The sequence below is a fragment of the Alligator sinensis genome, unplaced genomic scaffold, assembly GCF_000455745.1.
Source record: "Alligator sinensis unplaced genomic scaffold, ASM45574v1 scaffold244_2, whole genome shotgun sequence".
NCBI lineage: Eukaryota > Metazoa > Chordata > Crocodylia > Alligatoridae > Alligator > Alligator sinensis.
The window spans coordinates 1961201-1984475 of record NW_005842189.1 but is presented as its reverse complement, the minus strand read 5'-3'; the positions used below and the strand labels follow the sequence as shown (position 1 = coordinate 1984475).

Genomic DNA, 23275 nt, shown 5'->3' with positions numbered 1-23275 from the left:
GAGAATAGAGGGTGCCCTTGGGCCGAATAGGCACGGAGAGGGGGCCTGCAGGACCCCGCCGTGACAACAGTGAATAGTAAAGCACAGTGTCTTTGTTTAGTGCAACTAAATGATGTTTGTTCCCTATCCTCTGTTCCTTCATTCTGAATTATGTAACATCATGCCACATAAATATGTGAGTGCTTTAAAAAAAAAACAAAACCTTTTTCAACTTCATCATCAGTACAGGACTACATGACCTGTATACCTGTTACCTTAATCCTATCTCTTCTATAACAGAACTATTCCAAGTATTTAATCTCAAAGGACAAAAGTATCTAGGAAAACAAAATGTGGTAATATTTTTCTTGCTGATCTGATAGAATTGCTGTATTACATATGCTCAAGGAAATAATTTCTAGCAGTATACTGTGCAATAAACAGCTTTGGAGGCTGATTAAACAATTCAGTTTTACTTTAGCTGTTAATTACTCTGAAAGGCTGTCTAGTATGAGCAAACTAAAGAGCAATAGAGATTATAATTATTATTTAACAAAGGAGAATGTCACACGTTTTGATGTTCTACAATCAATGGCCTAAAAATGCCTTGGTGCCTCATTATAGTATAAGTGGGATAAATAGCCATCTGTGAGCAGACTATAGGTAATATTTACTCAGTGTTAGACAACCATGTCAAAAGAGTTGCTATTCCAAGTGCTAAGCTGGTAGATCTTCTGCATAGGGGATCCAATATTTTTAATTCTTTTAGTAGGTCTTTAATTCTTTTAGTAGTAGTGGGCTATATGTACGCAGTCCCTGCCATTTTTGGGAACAGTATGAAGCCATAAGACCAGGACTCCAGTCCCTCACGTTGAAATGTATTTTGCTTTTGAATGACCCTTCTCTGTTCATTTGCCACCACCCCCAACACTTCTTTTTTTGGTTACATGTTAATTTCAAATAATTTAGCTATCATAGGGGGAGCTAGTTGCTTCTGTGACAACAACCAAAAGCAATTTAACAAATAGTTCATCTAATAGTATGTAACAGTTGCCTAATTGGAGTAGAAAATGCTAACATTAGCAGTAAGTATAAACAAGTTCTAAACCTGAATGTAGCCAGCTGTGGGAAAACTAATTATCTTAAGAAGGGAAATAGAAAATAGTACATATGTAAGAACAACTTGATAAAATGGACTTGTTTCAGCTGGAGGAAGGGTATATATCTACTTCAGTTTATTCTTGGTGTGTCTCCATTAACTGCAGTGGCTTTAAGCCAAGGATGAATATTTGGCTCCAGTACTTTTTGTTGTTGTTGAGTGTTTTGCATTCTTTTTTCACAGGTGTAGACCAATCAGTCTATATTTTTGGGGACCCATAACTGAATCAATCAGAAAAAATCTAACAGAGCGAGAATCCCAGGAAGTCCTCTACCTATTGGCAAGTCTCTTTTGATTATAGTCACAAGTGCTTCATGTCTTTATCATGGAAAGCAGGAAGCTTATTGTACAGCTAAAACTAATAGCCTTCCTGTACCTTTCACACATTCCAGGCAATTTTGAAAATGGTATGGATGCATTTTAAAGAATTCACCATAGAATAATGCAGTTAGTTCTTATTCCAGTTCTTAGCAAGAGAGACTGGGATTAGAAATTATCCAAATTTCCATTCAGATTCACATTCAGATTGATGTAATGTGGGAATTACTATCCTTTTGTTTGAGGGAAATAATTTTAGTGACTCTTAAAAAATCAATCTTGACTGTAACTGGTAAAGAGGACTTCCAGTCTGCTGTAGAGCTACAGGATATACATCGTCTATTTCTATCTACATACATTATATTTTGCATATTTTCATTGCCCCTCACTGGCCTCTATTTTTGCTAAGGGTTTCCTGTAGATACCATCATCTTCAAATTCCACCTGTTCAGTACAGCCACTGCCTCAGGAATATTCACCTTGGGCTACATGGCATGCTTTTTATTTCTTTTTTGTGGTTCCCTAATGTAAAAGAAACTGTGGGCCTGAACAAATAGCAGCTTGGACCCACAATAAACATTCTGGAATCAGATTTTTTTTTTTAAGAGGAAGAGGTTTTCTTTTGCTGTCTGGTGGTTCTGACTTCCAGTTACAATTCTAAGAAAGATAAGGAATGAAGTAAAGAGCACTCATGGTGCATGCATACTTATGTGAGCCTGCTGCTCAGGGCAGTTTCCTCTCCCCACCCACTTTGACACAGTTCTCTATTGAGCATCTGGTTCCAGGACAGCTAAGATTACTGATCAGGCTTTTGGAAGGTAGACAATAAATAAAACTTCATATACTACCTTTGTTCTTATGTATTCTTTTTCTGTTGGGATGAGAGAGAGAGAAAAAAAGAGAAAAAGAAGAGAGGAGAGAGAAAAGGAGAAAGAGGTAAAGAAAGGAGAGAGAAAAGGGGGGAGAGAAAAGGTAGACAAAGAGAGAGACTAGGAGAGAAAAAAAGGGAGAGAAAAGGGGAGAGAAAAAGAAGAGAAAGAGACCTACCTACTTCTCTATGTGGGCAGATAGATGAGAGGAACAAAGGCAAAGAGCTGTGATTTGATATCACCAGAATCTGCTCCTTCCCCTTGGAACTGTTTGCCACATCTACAGTCCAAGATGCAGATTTTGCCATTGGCCTCTTCAAGTCATCACCGGGCTCACAGATAAATTCTTTATTTATTGGAAGACTGCCATCCTCATATTGATGGACTGTCACTTCCACCGATAAAACTGGTGCTGAATCTAGCTCCAAATAAATCGATTTTCTTCAAATGCTGTATTTACTTGTATATAAAATGAGGCTTTTCCCCCAGTCAGCATGGGATGGGGGGAGCCCCTCATCTTAGATTTACATATGAAGCAGAATGGGGAGAAGACAGTGGCTGTGACTCTGGCCCTGAATTCCTTTCCCCACCCAGCCAATCGGGAGCCCTAACACTGCTGCATGGCCAGGCAACAGCTGACCTTCTACTTGTCATACTCCAGGTTGGAGCAGCCTGAGCAGCGTTTGATAGTAAGGGGGAAGGAGCAGGGGCTAGGAGGCTTTGTTGGGAAGGGGCAGAGACTGGAGAGAGTGGGATGAGGGGCAGAAACTATGGGGAGCTGGGGATGAGATGCAGGTAGTGGGGAGGAAGTCTGCAGGGAGAAGTAGTAAGCGGGACAGAGGGCAGGGCAGCCACCTGATTTCCCCTCTCCTCTGCCAGCCACTGTTTTTCCTGATGTAGCATTGGAAGGGGGTGGGGGTGGGAATCAAGACAGTCTTCCGATGCTTTGATTCTATACCCAGACAACTTATAACAATCTTATACATTTTCCATATATAAACTGTGATTATTGGGCAGACATCTTATATTTGAGTAAGTACAGGTAGCCACACGTGTGTGTGATATATCATATTTAACATGACCCTGAAGCTGGAACTAATTACTATAATGAATATTTGAATTCTCTAAAGCAAGAAATGATATGGGATGAAAACTTGGTTCAGAAACTGAACCTTTGTGTGTAGTCTTACTTTGACACAGATCTGTTTATTTCCTGGATCAGTTACAGAAGAATCTCAGTAATGATATAATCAGTGAAGGTAATTACCTAATTGTAGTACAGATATGACCTTTTGGATTTGAAGTTGCTGCTGTATATGAAATTACATTGAATAAAAGCAATGTTCTATTAGGCTGTTGGAAGGAAAATTCAACCAATAACGTCTACAGTCTAGGGCTATTTGGTGAAAGGTTTAGCCAGGTAATAGCTTAACTGGAAAAATATACCAGAAATGTTCCCATAAACTCCTGCAATACAAGAGGTGGATCTCTATTGACTTCACTGTCCCCAAAAAGCTTGTCTGTGCACCTCAAACAGGCCAAAATAGCCTTTATTTATAGCCTTCTATGATGGGTTCTATATTAGGGTGTTAAAGATAAACTGAATAGAATGTATCTTTTTTTTCGTCTCCCCAAATTGCTGTGGTGTTGTTTTTTTATAAATACGTAGCCCACTAGCATTCTAAATGTATGTTTATAAGTCTGAAAAAACATTTTTATTAAAGGAAAGTATTTATTTTATCAATTCTACAGTTGGCCCTCCCAGATTAATATTTTAATGGTTAGAGTTCGGATAATCCATAGGTTAAACTTTGAAATTATTTCTTTCCCAAAGGTAAGTGGTAATGTCTTGGCCTGAACAGTCAACATCGAACTTCAGGTAAATGCATGGAAGAGATGGAAGGCAAGAGAAAATGTAGTGCCTTTATATTTTTCCCTGCAGGAAGCCAAGGAGAAGATCCTTCAGCCACTTGATACTCTTTATCCCCAACTGAAAGAGTTAACTTTACCAGAGAGGAAGAATAGAAGCTCTTCTTATGCCTTTTGACTTTTTAAGAAGGGAAAAAGTCCAACTAATTCAAGTGATTTTTGTTTACTTTCATAAATTGCGAGAGGTTCAGTAAGGATGGTACAAGGCAGAGAGCTCCTTGCTGACATACCCTGCCCTATCTTCTTGGTTTTGCTTGTAAACTTATAAGGAACACCAACTCAAGTCAGTCCTGAGACCGCTGTGACTGTTGGGGCACTTTAGAAGCTGTGCATCATTGGTGATTCTTGGGACAGAGTGGCCTGTGGTGCCCATCTCTCCCTAGGTATGGGTAGCCATTGGCTCAGGGAGCTCATCCACCCTTTGACAGGTCCTGTTTTTGGTCCTGCTGGGTGTCCACACATCCTCCTCACCCAAGCTAGGCTAGGTGGGAGCACCAGTTGCTGATCATTTTATAGGCTGTACTGGTTTACAGGGTACCAGATAGAAGACCAACGGAGGCTTGGCCTGACAGAAAGTAGCAGTGTTTTAATGCCATACCTGCATCAGTAGGCTCTGTTAGGAGGCCATACTAACGTGAAAATGCTAGCTTCCGGTTTGGCAGCTGCTATGTGCAGACTGTGGTGTCTCATTGTGCAGATTTGTACTGTATAGACATATACAAGTGCAGAAATCATTGTAAAACATTAGTTGTGATTGTGTACATGAGCCAGAAAAATCACATTTGGTACCTAACAGACAGTTCTATGTGCCCATCGTGACTCCTCTTGTGTTAGTTTCATTTCCAAAAAAAAAAAAAAAAAAAGTAAGGGATGAAAGAGGCAACATTTAAATTGTAAATGTAGTTTGGGAGATCACTGCTTAGCATAAGGAAAAACTATTTTAAAATAACCCAACTTTTTTTTTTTTTTAATTTATTTAAAGTACCTCTTTATGTTTTGCTTTTAGCTCACGTTAGATCATCTCATGGAAGGAAATTAGAGTTTCTCTATTTAATATCAATGGGAACAAAATCGGGCCTTACTCTTGAAGGATTGAGACTGGTACACAGAAAGGGGTGCGAATTGCATGACTTGAACGTACATGGATACAATGCCCAAGCTGGTTTGTTTGTTTCTTCATATTAAGTAATTATTATACTACCAGCTTCCACAGTAAGAAAAGGACACTTACACCTCAGCATGTTGTATCACTACAAATACAGAGCTCTGTGGGGCATGCACATATACCTAGCCCCCTGGCTGGAGAGCTACCAAGTTGCTGCAAGGTGTGCTTGCCATCTAGGAGGCAGTAGCAAGGCTGATCCTTTGTGCCTCTCTGCCCCTAAGGGAGCCTATCAGTGAGCCTGAGTGCTGGCAGCTTGGCTTCTCCCCTGCCAGGGAAAGGTGGCACAGTGTCCATGGTCACCTGTCATCTGCTCTGGTCCACCCAGACCAGGAGTAGCAGCTGTCAAAGAGAGCCCTTCTGCCACCAGTGAGAGTGACAGGCATGAAAGGAAAACTGTTCTACTTAGCCCCTGCCACTCCCGTGGGTAGGGAGTTGTGTTTGATAGCTTCTGTCCAATTCTGGCAGAGATGATGGCAGCTTGCAGCAAGGAAGAGGCTAAATTGCCTTTGGTCCCATTCCCAGGATGGGAAGAACTTTTTGGTACAGATGGCAGAGAAACCAACTGCAGGATAGGTTCTTCTCAATTTGCTGCTTACTGATAAGGGAGAATTAGTTGAGACTCTGAAGGTGAAAATCAACTTGGAAAAACTGTGATCTTGAAATGTCAGAGCTCAGCAGTTGCAGAGCTAGGGAACAGTGGGTTCCGGGGCAAGCATGATTTGAGCCTAAATTACACAAAATGTACAAATACATGCATTAATGCACACACAAATAATACTTTTTCTTTTCCACTCACCACTATTACTGCAATGTCATCTTACGTACCTTCACCTGGCAAATTCATCAGTAATCTGGTCATAAAAGTCAAGTTTCCTAGCCCTCTCATTTTCAACAGATAATATTGCTAATTCCATGAAGTCTTTCTTGTCGCATTGTGCTATGCAGATAATTCCTAATTATTTTCAGTTTCAAGAAGGAACATCAAAGAACTTGATACTATTATGGGGATGGTTAAACCAGTACAATCATCGTACATACTTTAGACAAACTTGATGGCAAAGCACTATTATCAACAACCAGTAATTTAGCCACATCTTCCACTATAAGTAACTGAGATTTTAGACCTGTTCTAAATGCAAGTAATTTTTCCAGGTACGATGACAGAAAGGTTCTTGTTGTGTTTTCACAAGTTTCTCAGCTTTTTGTACAGCTATTCATCAGTTGCTGACACAAGTGTCTTTGGTAGAGTTACATTAAACTTTGCAATGATTGCATCTTTGCTATGAAAGCAATTTGACAGCTGGGCTAAAATTATATCCAAACATCCATAGAAACATTAACTTTGAAATCTCTCTCAACATCATTCAGTTTTTCATTTCAGTCTCTCACGTAATTCATCAAAATAATTCACTTTCTCCATCCCCCCCCCTGGTTTTCAGACATTTGGGTGTCACTTTTTTTGGCTTCTTCAAAATTATTTGGAAATAATTTGAGTAATTATGAATGTTGTGGTCTTGTCTAAACATGTTTTTTAGATTGTAAGCACTTAGAATTTGCAGTTTCCAAACTTTTTGTTTGGAATACAACAAGAAATACAAAATCATAAGTTCCTAAGATTTTCTTTAAATTTGTAGCTTCATTACATTTATCGACTTTTTCACCCAAAAAAAATATTCTGGAAAGCTCCTTTATTATGTTAATGTTGCAAAACCTCAAAGTAATAAGCTATTCATTTCTTCATGACCAGTGTGTTGAACATATGCTTTTCAAAGTAATGTTACTAACAAGCTGAGGCAGAAGCTAATTCAGATAACATGGCATATCACATAACACTATGTCCAAAGAAAGCATAGACTCTTTCAGTCTTCTCATTAAAAGATTTCATTTCAAGTATTTCCTGAACGTGGTCATTAAGTGTAAGGTTCCAGTTGTGGACAGCACAGTGCACATAGTCTGCATTTGGTTCTCTCATAAATAGCTTTGCCTGCACTCTGGCATAAGCTACGTGTTGATATTTTAACCTGTTTGCCCTTATAAAAAATTTTGAAAAATTACTTAAAATAGTTTAAATAATGTCAAATTTGACAATTATTGCAATTGTTAATAGTAACTATTTATGTTTGTCATAGGCTATATTTGTGCTAAATTATACATGTTTTATGGAATTTATTTATATTCTGTAACTGTGGATACAAGACACATGTCCTTAAAATTACTGTTAAAGATGATTAACACACTGAACAACAAATGCCAGAAGTGTTTCAAGGAACAGATATGAACAAAGTTGAATATACTTAAGACTTCTGAAAAGCAGACTTTAATAAACAAAGAAAACTAGTAGACAGGATTTCATGGGAGGCAAGTGTATGGGACAAGGGTGTCCAGAAGAGCCAGCTCTTCCTTTAAAGAGAAAGTGTTAGTCACAAAAAAGCTTTCTGCTGGTGAGGCCTCACCTGCAGGCTTGTGATCAGCTTTGAGCATTGCACTTCAGGAAAGACATGGACAAGTTAATGAGAAGAGAGACCAAAATGATTAAAGGTGTCAAAAGTGTGACATGCAAGGAAAGGTTGAAAGATGTTAGTTCAAAGAGATGACTGAGAGGGTATTTGGATAAAGTCTTCAACTACAAAAAAAAATAGTTGTTATACAAGAGGATGGTGATCAATTGTTCTCTGTGCTCCCAGAGGCCAGGATGTGAAATAATGGTTTTAAGTTACAACAACAAAAACTTAGGTTGGATATTAGAACTTTTTAACTATGTGGTTGCTTAATCATTAGAACACCCTATCAAGAGACATTGTGGAATCTCCCTTTAAAAAAAACAAACAAACAAACATGAATGGATTTTATTCTAGGAATGTATAAACAGGAATGATCCTGCCTTGAGCAGTGGGTTATATTAGGTAACTTTTGTTTTATTGTACTTTTTAGATTTTTTTTTCCTTCATTAATTAAAGCAGTATTAGTGCAAAGCCAGAAATCATGAACTGTTTGCATTCAACTTAATTGGTCTATTAATTACCTATTAACCATCATTCTCTTATTTTAAGTTGCCTTCACTTTGTGTGTGTGAATTATACAATGCATTCTTCTGCTAATGCCATTTTAGTAATTAAAAAAATACTCATTAAATGCAGATGGACATTTTCCTTTTAAGAGATTAAAAAAAAATACAACTATTTACATCTTATAGTCAGTAAGAGCTTAATTTAACAGGGAGTTCCAACCCTATTACTCCTAAGGGAGTGGGAGCAGGAGAGTAAAGTGGGGTCCTGGTAGAAGGTGGACTTTTGGGGCTCATAGGAGCAAGGCTCTGGATCAGCCACCAGCAAAGCCAAGCACAAAGCCAAAAGCCTTAGGACTGCAGAGCAGCTGGCCTGTCTGCAGCAGAAGGAGACAGTCTGATTAATAAGTGTCATGACACAGGGTACTGCAGGATGGCCGTGATCTCCCATGGCCCCCTTCCCGTACCAAGTTGGCCCCAAGGGCACCCTCACTTCTTGCCCGCCACATGTTTGAAGGAGAATAAATATCTGGGAGGCTGCCTTACGTCCTCTTGGACATGGTTTGGTGTAATATCTGACCTCATGGACTCCCAGACCCCTTGTGGGTCCTGCTCTGCAATGGGTGCTTCAGGGGCACCCTAGCCTTATGGGCTAAGCATGGCTCCAACCACCCCTTTACCACACCAAGCCTCACAGCTGGAATAGACATTGTTCTGTCTGGGCCCTGTTATAGTTGGGCCCCCTTGTCCTCTCTGGGCCCTCCATGGCCCTGTCTTGCTCTGCCCCCCTCTCTGGGGCATCTTGATAATGCTGCCCCCCCTCTCTGGGGCTGGGGTCAGTGCACCCCAAATGCTGCACCTTCACTGATGCTGGGGTCCCCACGTGACTGTGGGTCCCCTATGAGGCCTCCTCCAACCCCTAATAGCCTCACCCAAACCACTGGTCTTTAACCAGCAACACAAACACAAGCCCCCTCGGCTATAACAGAAATTAAAGCCTCCCAGCTAAAACCATGTTACCCAAACACCCCAGGGATGCACCATCCTTTACCCATCTTGGGCTGTACCTGTGGTCAGGCCTCTTCTCACAGCTCTGCTCAGGGAGAACTCCTTCCTCTCTGGCTGTTGGCAGGGAACTGCCTCTGGTCTTAGCCCCTAGGGTTTATAAGGGAGCCAGGCCCTGCCCCTTTCAGTCAGCTGACCGCTGGCAGGTGTGGGTAGCTTGCTAGCTCCAGTTGCCCAGGCAACCAACAGCTGGACTCCTTATTCACTGCTAGGGCTCTTTCCTTAGCAGTTTCCCCTCTTTAGAAGCAGGGCACCTCAGTGCTCTGCGACAGTAAGTAAAGAAGAAATTCCTGTGCCTGGTTCAGAAAATTACGAGATCAGGTGACCAGAAGAGGTGGGGCTTACCCCAGCTCCTGAGATGGAGCAGGAGTCTGTTCCTGAAATCTTCATGGAGAGGAATTCCCTGAGGTGGGGGAGGGTCAGGGAGAGGCTGTAGAAAACAGATCCACAGGCTCCCAAGTTATCCTTGGAATGTTTCCGTAATTACCCAAATGTAATTTGAAACCGTACCTTCAATTACCCAAACATTTACCCAAACAAACCCCTTACATTTACCCAAACCCTTGGAATGTTTGGATTCGGCCGAGTGCTCTTCCCATGAGATGTTTCGGTAACTGAAGTCTCCCATGACAACTATGCACTGAGAGCATACAGCCAGTTCCCTGGCGAATTCCTGTTGTTGCTCTTGTTTCTGGTTAGGAGGTCTGTAGTAAACTCCTCCATGATGTCCCCTGTCCCACGTTCCACATATATTTTAACCCAGAGGGACTCCAGTCGTCTTCCCTGGGTGCCAATGTCAATTTGGACGGACGTGTAGCTGTCCTTGACATAGAGAGCTACACTCCTACCCATTTTATCTGCACAATCTCTCCTGTACAGGGTATAGCCATCTATACCTGTGGCCCAGTGAAGTCCCACCAGGTCTCCATTATCCCTATGAGATGGTAGTCATTCTTGTTTAGCAGGAGGACCAGTTCCTCCTGTTTATTCCACAAGCTCCTGGCATTGGTGTACAATGTAAGTGTCCCATTAAGGGCCCTTGCCTTCCCTATCATTCCAAGGCTAGGGTAGGGGTGGGTTCCCTTAAGTGCCTTAGCCTGCTGGATTTGCAAGGGTTGCCCAGTGGGCTTGCAGTGGCGATAATTCCCCCAACCCCCATTGGGCTTAGTTTAATGCCCAGTCAAGCAGGTCAGCCAGTCTGACTGAGAAGAGCCTCCTCCCCAGCGCAGTGAGTTGAAGGCTGTCTCTCCCCAGCAGAACACTGCCTCTGTCACCAAAGAGTGCACTGTGATCATGGAAGCTGAAGCCTTCACGATGACACCAGTGCCGCAGTCTTTGGTTGACTACTTCGATCCTCCTCTCCCTCCTCAACCCATAGCCCAAAACCAGGAAGATCGAGGAAAACACCACCTGCACCCCCAACCCCTTAAGCCCCACTCCCAAAGCCCTGTAGCACCTCATGACCTGGCTGGGATTGCACCAAACTGTGTCATTCATGCCCACATGGATAAGGAACATAGGGTAGTGGTCGGTGGGCCAGATAAGTTCAGGGATCTTCTCAGCCACGTGCCAGATATGGGCTCCCGGGAAGAAGCAGACCTCCCGGGCTAAGGAGTCGGGGCAGCAGATTGCACCCTCAGTCAGGAGTGGCCTTAGGGAGAGCAGGGACAGTAGCTGTAGGTGAACCTGCATTGCCAGCAGGAGGTGGCAGCTGTGCAGGCTCTACTGGGGCTGCAAGAGGTTCATACGAGTTGCAAAGCTCCAGAGGGGCAGGGACCTTGGTGCAGTGAGCCTTGAGGCTATTGACCACCTTGGTCCAGCCCCCTGGCCGGACAGTATGGGAGATCCCCGAGTCGTCCCTTGTCCTGGAAGGTGACCTTGGTCTATCCTCCGCCTTCAGGGGATGAAGGGTCTATCTCCCACTCACCATCCCTGATGGCGCATAGTCTCTGGACTGCCGCCTGTAGCTCCTCTATCTGGCACCCCAGAGACTCCAAAGTGGAGCAAACCCTGCAAGGGGAGGTGGCCATGCTCCTGGTCCTGTGTGCCTGGAAACATTCGAGGCAGCCCCCGCAGCCAACAGCCAGGGGCTCCGTCTGTGTGCAGCCTGGAACCATGGGTTCTGTCTGGGTGGAGGCCTCTGAGGTGCCAGAGGGGGAGGCCTCAGACTCTAAGGAGACCCTCGGGGTGTGGCGTGTGCCCATCTGCAGTGTGCCACTAGGAGTCCAGCTACTGATGGGACTCGTTTCCCTAGGGCTCACTGGCAGGGCCTTGGGCCTTCCCACACTAACTCCCGCGCCAGGCCCAGGAGCACACCTGTTTACACATCCTGTTCACGAGGCTCCACTCCCATGGCTCCCTGGGGGGATGGGCCAAGTAGGAGCCGGGGCGGGGCGGGGTGGAGCGAGTCCCTCCTCAACTCCTCTCAGCTGGCTCCCTACAGCTGAGCTACACTAGTCCCGTCCCACCATGGGCCTCCCTTACCTCTGGCTGTGCTGGGGGTCGGCAGTGTGCTCCGCAGCTGCTGGGGGTTGTTGGGGGGCTTTGGGGTGTGGGAGCATGACAGGCTTCCACCTGTGCATCTCACGCCACTCCCGGAGCCTAACTGAGCTGCTCCTGGAGCCTAACTGAGACAGGAGAGAACTATGACTAGTATGGGACTGGATTCAAAAAAGGGATTTATGCACAATGGTTGGTCCTTTGGTCAGATTTTACAGGCCTGTTCTCTAGTGGATTTTTCAGCAAATCTTTTTCTTGCCTATCTGAGATTCTAGTACACAACTGTGTGTCTAGTGTTGCTTGGGAAAAAGTGCTTCTAAATGTTGAAAAATATAATTAGCACATGTATTTGATACATCTGACATTTTGAATGAAATGTGCATGTTAGTGTCTGAATCTCATTTAAGGGTGGGATTCACAAGCTAGTCATCCCTGCAGCTAAGTCTCCTGAAGGGCCTAGTCCAGTGTTTCTCAAATTTTTTATACTTAGGGCACACTTTGTTTTATGGATTCAAATTGGTGGCATGCCTCTCAAAAAGGTGTGTGTATCTGTGTGTGTGTTCAGAAACATATAACCTATTCCTTTCCCCTGCCAGAGGAAATGATAACAGTGCTGAGCTGTACTGCTGGCTACAGAGTAAAACATTTTTTTTTTAACTTTTATGAATTTCATGGCACCCCAGTTGAAAATCACTGAGATAATCTAAATTCAGAAAAGATTTGGAGGGGGCTGGAGGCTAAAAAAGTGGGGAATCACTGATCTAGCTGGTGTCACTTAAGGGAGGCGGGCAGGACCTCACCCAGCTGTACCCTGCTCTTTCTACTATCTGTCCCTGCTGACCCTTGGTCTGTACCACAGGGAGAAAAGGCAGCCCCTGCTGCTGAGACTACTCCTGCTCCTACCGGGTCTCTTACCAGCAACCACCCCTTCAGTCCCTCCTGCTGGCCCTGGGATCATGGCAGGAGTAGAGCAGACAAGCTGGTCTAAAAAGCATGGCTCTGCCGGTGCATCTATGGTCTCACAACGGAGTACATTACTTTGAGCATGGGGGTGGAGAAGGTCAGGGCAGGCAGCAGTGGCAGCAGTCCCTAGAGGAGTAGCTGCAGGCACTGCTGGAATAGCTGGGGCAGGCACAGGGTGCCAGCCAAGGGAAGAGAACAATTACATCTTCACATGGGGTGGTACCTGAACACTAGTGTGCTGCAGTACATCCTTTGGAAATCACTGGCTTAGTCTGTTAGGAATACTCTAAATATACCTAATGGCAAAGGCCCACCTCAGTGTTAGGCCTTTGGGGTTGCTTATGCCTTAGTTATTGGATAAAATGCATAGTGTTGGGATTAGATGAGGAGCCAGAACCAAGGAGTCAAGACTAGATGCGCAAGTGGTTGAAGTGAGAGGAGGACAGTTTTTTGGTAAGGTGGAAAGACAGAGACAGAAAGAGATAGTGAGCATGGAAGCAAAACCTTGGACTCACTAGTCAAAGGATCCAGGACTGGAAGGAGAAGCCTGAGGAGAAGAGGAAGTGGGATAATGTGAGGGAAAATTATAGGGAGAAGTCAGAGGGAACACTGCAGCAGAAGTGCCGAGTACATGGGGGCCTGAGGGCCCTGGCCCCCATGGGAAGAGGGTTGTCACTTTAAATGCGTTAAATTTTCCACATCTCCATTATCTTACCACCCCCTGGGAAAAATAAGTCGCCGCCTATGCACCGCAGCACGGGTGAAGTTTGGGGAACTGTCCAAAAAGTGTGTGCCCATTACAGCATGGTCCCCTCCAGAGCCCAAAATAGAACTAAAGATTCCTGAGCACAGTCATTCCCCTGCAATCAGGAAATATCAGTGAAACCCAGTGACATTGTACATATGTGTGTAATCTCTTTTTAGTGTTGGACCACATGAGAGGTTGACAGCTTACAATTGGTACCAACTATTTTCTGAGCTCAAACAGCAGAGGTGTATATTGTTTTAACTTTGTCAGTTGTTAGTGCCCCATGTGTGTTACATGATGGAACTGAATGTGTGTTATGTGAGGGAATTACAACTTGCATTTAAAGATTGTTTTTAAAGTCACAAAATTAAGAAATATGAGAATTGTAGCTTGCAGCTGGACATTAATTCAACCCTCTTTTTTAGCTACATTATGATAGAGGCTTTAATTCCATAAGCTTGTTGTGTTTCTTCCATAAGATCCCAGCTTCATCCAATGAACAGGATGGGCAATACGCACTTAACAAGCAACAAAAAAATACTTTGTTTTTTCCTCTTTGTTCGATGTGTGGCTGTAACCCTGATTTACTGCATAATAATCAGATCTATTCTTTGAATAAAAACTACTTCTTTTCTAGTGGACTTCTTCTCTGTAGTATCCAAGTGTTCCACAAACATGTTAATTTAACTTCATAAATCCTCTGTGAGATGAGATAGCATTATCTCTTTTCCAAAGGGGGAACTGAAGGGCTGAGAAATTAAAGTTAAAATTGTTCACTTAATCTTAAGTACCTGGTTGAAGAATGCTACAGCCTGAACATTTGGCATTAAATACCATCTTATACATTCAAATGAAAGCTTTCATTGACCTCTAATGAAAGTGTGAATATCCACTATTTTTGCAAATTGGGTATCATTGTGTCAAATTAGAAATGATGAACATGGAATAGTCAGCACCTGTAAAAAGCTTTGACTTACATGACTTATCCAGAGTCTTTCAAACTCTTTGGTATGGGCTGAGGCAGAGCTCAGCTGTCTTAACCATGAGATGCTTCTCTTTCCTACGGCTATCTGCCTCATTCACTACACACACCTTCAAAACATGCAAGTCTCCTTTATTACACAACCATAATACTTTGCCATGGTATAGCCAGCTTGTGATAGTATGTGATCATGTAATTAAAGTCTATAATAAGCATACAATGAGAATAAAATCTGACATTTCCTAACTCTTGCATTTTTGTTTTAGATACCCTATAATTTTAAAATATTTTTTATATTACTTATCTAAATGCCTTTCTATCCTGTATAATGAAATGGTGCATGGCTTCACATAATCTCCACACCACTGTTTCCCAATGATACCTGGGGGACACATTTTTTCTGGAGTAAAATTGATGGTACACTGCACTCTTACACCCAAAAAGGGTGTAATATATTCCATTCCTGCCAGAGGAAACCATACAAGTGCTGAGATGTTCTGTTAAAAAAGACACCAAATACATCTTTCTTTAAACAAAGGATTACTTTCTGTACCAGTGGTTCTCAGCCTTTTCAGCCTCAGACCTCCTCCCCCATAACTTCAGAATTTCATAATACTTTCAGACATTTTAAATAAAAGATACTTCACTTTAAACTCTGCACACCCCTGTGCCAAGCCCAGCACAGGCCCAGAAGAGGCATTGTGCTAAATGAACTCAGCTCTCCCAATGTCTGTATAGACCAGGCACTTTAGTGAGGCTTTTTTGTGCTTTTATCTAATAGTTGATTGAATCGACTTTAGATGAAAATGCCAAAAAGTCCGGCTGAAGCACCCAATCTATACAGACACTGCAGAACCAGGTTGAAGAAATATGCTGCTTCTTCTGGTAAAGCACTTTTGTTTGTTCTTTTTTTTGTTTGAACATCTGCAAGCAGCCTGAGAGCTCTAAAGTCAAAGAATATATGGAAAGCAGGCTGGGGGTTAAAAAAATTGAGGATCACTGATCCAGCTGGTGCCACTTAAGGGTGGCAGGAGCAAGACCTCACCCAGCTGTGCCCTGCTCTATCCACTCTCTGCCCCCTCTCAACCCACTGCTGAGGATGCTCTTGCATGCTTTCTATGCTAAATACCACACATGGTGGAACATGGGTGGGGTGGAGGGGATGCAGCAGACTGCAAATCAGAGCTTTGCCTGTATGTCCTCCCACTTGCAACAGAGCATAATGCTGTGAGCGTGGGGTGCAGGTTATCACCAGGGCTGCCAGAGGGCAAGGGTAGGGGAAAGCAGCAGCAACAACAGTGGCAACAGTTCCCAAAGGAGTAGCTGCAGGCAGTACTGGAACAGCTGGAGCAGGCACAGGGTACTGGACAGGGGAGGAGAGCATTTACCTCCTCACACAGGGGGATCTCGTGGCATAGTGTTGCTTTCACAGCACACTAGTGTGTCCCAGCACACCCTTAGGGAATCACTGCTCTACATTCTTGTACATGTGCATTGTGATATTGTTGTGAAAATATATTTTCCCTGCCTGTCTAGGATAGATGGTTTTCAGTAAATAAATTGGGTCAGTTTAGTTAACAGGTCCTGCCTCAGTTGTCTCTTCCAGCTTTGCAGTTGCATAATAAATGATGCAAGGAACTACATGAAGAGTGAGGGTGATATTCCTATACAATTTTAGGGGGAATAATGGAAGCCTTTTTCATATTATAATGTATATATATACCTGTGTAATGAATATGTACTGTAGATTGTATTTTGAAACTACAATTTTAAACACAAATCAGGTAATTGTATGGTAGTTTATTTATTTAAAGTTCCCTTTGACTTAGTCATCTAGGCAAAGGACAGACATTCAAAAAGCCTGAGAAGGAGGTGCTTCAATCTTTGCAGGTTAGTCTAACCTGCCTAGGCTGAATCATTCTGTAACCACTCGGACATCTCCTCTGGACTGAAAAAATGCAGGCAGTTGGCTGCAGTGGCTCAGGCTAGAAGCCGGGGGCAGCTAGCCCTCCCATCTCTTCCACAGTGCTGAGCTGAATAGGGCCAGACCTGGGCAGGATACTCTGATTAGGGAGGGGTTCTCCCCTCCTCCCCCTTATAACAGAGCATTTATCAGCTCTGTTATCAGCATTTACCACCCCATTAGAAAACAAACCCTTTCTCATTAGGTCAAGCTCTTCTTAAAGAGCTTTTTCCACAGAAAGGAACATTCCAAGGGGGGACATTACCATCTACCTGTTGATTAGCTCTAGAAAGCCCAAAGCTGAAACTGTCCTGTCTGCCTTTGTCATGTCTGCCTTACACAGACACCTCTCAGCATTAGCTAGCATACCACATAATGGCTACTGTTCCTGCTGTGAGAGGGAGGGTGGGGGAATCCCTGCTTGAGCAGGGAAAGCCAGGCAGACACTGCTGTGCCTGCAAGTGTCTGCCAGAGCTCCAGCAAGGGAGCATGGGGGAGAGGCCAGCCCATCACTTTTGAGCAGAGAGCCTCACCCAGCCCAGAAAGCATGCTGAGATGTTGGAGGACTCTGGTTTCACTTAACCAGGAAGGGGTCTGGGACAGATATTTCATAAACCAGTTTGACCCAAATCAGTTAAGTCTGATACTACATTCAACCAGGTTGATCTCAAACCAGTTTCAGCCATTTGAAACTGGTTTATTTGCACTGAATGTCTGTTCTGTTACAGGTTTAAACCAGTTTCTGATCACTTAACCCAGTTTATGTGTAATTTCTGTCCCTAGCCCTACAATGTAACACGCAATTGCTCTGCTGTGGAGAATTTGGTGACACAATGCTCCCAAAAGCATATTTTGGACATGACCACCATTTTCTAAGGTGCAAGATTCCAGCCATTTACGTTAAATCAATATGAAGCAGTAAGTGTCATTGTGATTAACTAAATGGGATTCCCTGAGCCATAAGTCTTTCTTTCTTGCAAAGCTATCAGCACCCCTAAATGCTTGGATCTTGATGCTGCTTTCTGACATTTGTCAGTTAAGGGATTTAAAAACAATGACCTTTGTAAATTGTGTTTAATATTTGAAGGGCCTTTGTTTGTTTGTGTCTAGGAAGCAAATGCAAAGTATCCAAGACTGCTACTTAAAAAAATTAGAAATTGTTGATATTGTTCAATGGAATTTAACATACTTGAGAACACAAAACACATTCTTGTCATTTAAATTCTTACAATGATTAAACACTTCACTGGTAATTGACGCTCGAAGGAAAAAAATCAGCCCCACATCCTGGCAGTTCAAGAGTTTGGCATCACATAAATTATATAAATTTGTTAGAAAGTGTTTTTTAATTAATTTTGGTGGTATTCTTTAAGTTTGACTAATTAATTGGTTTATATCTTATGATATTATTTCTTTGTTTTCCTTTGTTAGCATTCAAACTTAACAGACTTTCATCATTGCCTGAAATATATTGGCTCATTCAAAAAGCAAATTATTTTCTAATATACTGCCAGAAATAAATTGTGCATACTGATGGTCCATGTGACTATAATGCAGCTTTTCCAAAGCATACTGAACTCTCCAAAATGTCCTTATTGTTGATTGTATATAGCAGGACAAATTATGAAGGTTTTTTTTTCTATCCTGAAAGTGTCTTATAAGAAATAGTTCCTGCTATGTGACTTAAGAGATCTGTCTGCTTGCCCGTGAAGCTGACCATCAGCTGTTCTAGGTGATATAATCCAAGCTATTTGATCCTAATCCTACATGTTTGTCAAAGAATTTTAAGCCATGCATTTTACTGGAGGATGATGACTATCGTCTCTGTACCTTTAGAAACATATCCCAAAAGGGAAGGAATAGGGTAGAACCATAGCTCCATCTGTAAGTTTTGATAGTTGGCTGGCTGTAGGAGGAACATGTTGAACCATCCAAAATTATGGTGCTGCCTGTGCAGACTCTGAAGCCTCCTGGATTTCTGGGAAGGGCTGTCTTTCTGGCTAATCGCATCTGTTAGCATGCATAATAACTTATTTAGACAACAGTGGCCCAGACTTTGTCTTACCTAGCTGGAGCTGAGGAATACTATACAGTTTGCATGGAAATTTCCCTCCCACACCCAACATACATAGTCCTAAAAGACCACTTAGTATCATTTGAAGTGTGCTGGGGGGAAGGCATTCTTTTAGAACTTGCTGCCAACACTACCCCCAGTGATCACTCTCCTCCCAGACAACTTTGCAGAGGGAAGATGAGGATGAGCTGCATCTGAACAGTTAGGCTAAGTACAGACGGTCAAAAGGCCCGAGGATGAATCATTAGTCTTTGCAGGTTAATCTATATGGCAGAGATTAACCTGAGAAACAACTGGATACACATTTACTTTTGATTCAGGGAACGCAGCCACATGCCTGCAGTGGCAAAAGCCAGAAGCTGAGGGGCACTAAAGCATGGCTCTCTAGCACGTAGCCAGCATGGGCTGTGTGTTTGCTTCCACTTCCTGCTGCTCCCGAGGTCTCTGGGATTTGCAGTCCAGACTCACATTAGCAAGACTTTTCAGGGTTTCTCATCACTTCCTCTTCCTGCTTCCAGGTGCCTCTGGGATTTGTAGTCCACAGTTGCAGCCAGCATTAAGTAAGCAGGGCAGGGCAGCTCTGTCCTGAGTGGACAGATGGGAAGTTTAACCCCCCTCCCTGGCTCCAGACCCCAGATGGCGTTTGCCTGGGCGGGTAGTCCCTGCCTATCCTTCTCTTCCCCCCTATCCCTTCTCTACTGGCCTCACTGCTCCAGCTAGGGAGCAGAGGGGTAGGGCCAGCCCTGCTCTCTGGAGCAGACAGCACAGCCCAGCCCAGTGCTGGAAAGCATGCTGGGATGGTGGGGGGACTCTGATTTAACTTGAACCAGGAAGGGATCTAGGACAGAAATTTCATAAACCAATTTGACCTAAATCAGTTAAGGCTGATACTACATTGTATCAACCAGGTTTATCTTAAACTAGTTTCAGCCACTTTGAAACTGGTTTATGTGCACTGAGCTTCTATTCTGTTACAGGTTTACTCCAGTTTATGCTCACTTAAACCACTTTATGTGTAACTTCTGTCCCTAGCCTTACAGTGAAGGGTAGTACCCCAGCTAGGGAATGGTTTTCAAGCTATCCCTTTGTACCTTTCAGAGCTCCTGATGGCATATCCATGCATGTATCTATATAAGAGCATGACATTCCCACTTTCTCCTACAGTTTCATTATCTGCACTGCTGGTACGGGAGAACCTGTTGCTCCCCATTTTTCTTTTTAAAAAACACTTGTAATAGAAAAAGTGCTCATTAATGCAGAACAGAATGAAGCAAAGCTGCGTCTTTCAAATATAACATCTCGTTATAAGAGATACTTCTTTTAAAGCCTTGGAGGAGGAATGGTCCAAAAAGAGAAAGCAGCACACTTCAGAGTAATGACTTCAGGGTATTTTGTGTTGGTTTTTAACAACCACAGAATTCAGATTCTCTAGTTTGTTCATCCCAGTGTACTAAATAATTTGAAGATGCTTCTTGTCTGAGACTCTCTATCTCTCTCTTTTCACTAAGTCTAAAGTTTTCATAACTCCACTATTACCACTGTATCTATTCAATATTGAATGACTCCCAAAATATCAAAATTACTAGACAGACATTTTGTTTTTTATCCTGCAGGTGATGATAATGAGATCCTTCCTCCAAGAAAGCTATACACAGTGAGCCTGCCTCCTGAGGGCTACATCCCAGTTAGTCCAAACACTATTAATGACCCAGATTCTGAAAGCTCTGAGAGTAATAAGAATACAGCAGGTAAGGGGGTACACAATGTGATTATTTCTATAATTTTCTTTCCAAAAGGCATTTCAGTGTCCAGGTAATCATGTAGAACCAAATGGGAGCAACCTAGTATTTAACTGTTGCTGCCAGTGGGTGTCACTGTTTTGCAACAAAAGTAGAGTGGATGAATTTAAGATGTGTGTCCACCTGTGCAGACTTTCACCTTACAGAATTTCAGAACCAAGTGCCTCATTTGGTTACATCCTTGCAATGTCATTAATGTTGCTGAAGTTTCATAAGTGTAGCTGAGGCCAGAATTTGACTATAGCGTGGATGCCACATAAGAAGAAGAAGGGAGAAAGCTATAAACCAGCGGTTCTCAAACTCTGACAGATTGCACACCACCAATTTAAAATTAAGTACCACCAGCAAATGTTTCAGTTCAACCTTAAGTACCACCAGCAAATTTTTGTCATATAGAGTAATTATAAATCTGTTAACACATATCACTGACGGGTTGTCTATGTATCACTGGTGGTACGTGTACCACAGGTTGGGAACCACTGCTATAAGCAATGTAAGCCCCACTGTATAATTGATTATTGAGGTGTGTTGTACAAAGAGTAAACTGAGTCCACTCTTGAATGTAGTCCTGAGCTTTAGTAAGAGAAAGTGTTCAGACCAATAGTTTTAACTTTGCAAATCTGATTGCTGTGCTCCTGTGGAAATGGATGCCATTACTTATTCTGAACAAAATGTACTGAAAATTCATAGTGGTCCTACCTCCAGGAAGGGAATGGATACAAGAGGCCAGGTCAGGTTCAACCTGATCAACAAGAGTGCTATAGGTTGGAGAGAGAGCTTCCAAATGGAGCTTTCAAATAGCTTAGGATTTCCATAAAGATATGGAAAGGCAGACTTTCTCATTTGAAAGAGGTATCCACAGAGAGACCACAGAGTGGTCAAAAATACAGCTTCTTCTGGAACTGTGAGACTACAAAAGGAAGTTCAAGGGTGATCTTTCTCCACATAAAAGTCAGGTGCAATAGAGAGATATTTCTAATTAAAAAGTCACTTTATCAAAGCAACATATGTAACAGCAAAATTATTTGGCTAAAATCCTAATGCATCTTTAAAATAAGAACCAATCTTGTTGAACTTTTTCTCTCCTAATTGCCTCATAAGGTGGCTATATTTTCTTTGTAGGAAACTGTTCTGGTACCAAACTTAAATGATGCATTTTTCTCTTTGTGTTCAACTGGATTCAGATTCCAAAGAAATAAGCCCCTTTCTAAATTTTCTGTAAGGTCTTTTTTTAATAACAGATTTAATTATTGAAAGATAGTTTACTTCTATTAGAACTGTTAGCCCTAGGTTAACAGTAGCAGGGTCCCGATTCTGATTCACGTTAGCGTTGTAATTTGAGAGAACCAGAGTTGTAAGTGTAACTGAGCTTAGAATCGGGTCTGAGGCAGTTATTCATCTGGACAAAGTTTTTAGCTAAATGAATGTCTGATTAAACAAAACAAATCCCATGTTTGGTCTAATTATAAATAAATAGATCCTTAAGGTAAACCTAAAACACTTACATTTCTTGAACTGAGAAATTAGAAATGGAAATATTGTCAGCAACAATAAAATGCCACCAAAAAAAGCAAATTATTTTAGATGTTAAGAACTTTGAGACTCCAGTAGTGCTATATATATATATAGCACAGGCGTTTGTGAGCTGAAGCTCACTTCATCAGATGCCTAACGTTTCTATTAACAGTTCTAATCACAGATGGCTTACTGAATTTTCATCTCCATGTCCGCCACATTGCTTTGGAAACTTAACAGTTCAAGTTTACAATGAGACAATTCCTTCATAAAAATATAAGACCCTGGATTGTACTTGCTTATCTGCATACGTAAGCTTAGTGAAGCAAACCTGTGAGGATAATTTATCTAGGCCTGACACTCTGCACAACCACCACTCAGCTCAAACCACTGCCACTGACATCATCTTGTGTTTCTTTCACTGATGCTTGACTCATTGCTTTGGCATTCCTTACAGAAGCTCCCCAAATTGAAGAGGGTTTCCTTATACCACATATATGTACAGAGGAAGAGGCTCACTAGAGGGTACACAAAGGCTCATTCAGTATGTGAATGCATCCAAGATCCCTGGACACTACAACTTTTGCTACAAAGTTGTGTTCAAATTGTATTTAGGTGTTTCTGGCAACAGGCACCATTCTTTTTGTGCACGGAGCTCATACAACTCTCTATGTATTTGCAGGATTTGTGGAAGATGGGGATTTGCATGTTCATTTACAGGGCTCCTAAATTTACAGACTATGAGTCAAATACATGCAAGCTGGGTTTTATGCAGCATAGAGGTCAGAATAATTACAGTAATTACAATGAATTGTCTCTTTTGAATAGTATCGGTAAATTGCTCCCATGTATATCTTTTTGCTGTGATCTTAGTGCATGAACTGGAGCCATGGGTTTAAGCATTCAGTCTGTTTTTGTTTCCATTAGAAGTGCAGCTATTGTATAATTTCAAGAGATGAATTGTATTTAACAACATTTCAACTCTACTACAATATCAATAACATTCAAGTTGTAGCATTTTCAAGGCTTAATCCACTGCCAGGTCAGATGTAAACTAGCTAATATATTTCTGCAGGCCATTCTGCTCTTTCAAATATTGCCTTCTGTGCCTATGAGGTTTTAACAGCTAACCTTGGTAAATTATGTAAATCTCCCTATTAATTTTTATAGGTGTAGGTTTCATTCATTTATATTTACTTGACTTATATAGTACTTTTGAAGTCTGATTTGGTGCTCACTGAAGT

General features: G+C 42.3%; 1 protein-coding gene across 2 annotated transcripts in view; it reads left to right on the top strand.

Moving 5' to 3' along the window:
* The window catches only part of ERICH1 (glutamate rich 1), a 135112-nt gene that overhangs the window by 47834 nt on the left and 64003 nt on the right, over positions 1 to 23275 (top strand). Inside the window, exon 3 of one of the 2 annotated variants that reach the window (XM_025207214.1) lies at positions 20331 to 20465. The exons of the other annotated variant lie outside the window; for it this stretch is intronic. Within the exon in view, the coding sequence (XP_025062999.1) occupies positions 20331 to 20465 (135 nt within the window). The remainder of the gene's footprint in view (positions 1 to 20330; positions 20466 to 23275) is intronic. 2 annotated transcript variants of the gene reach the window in all.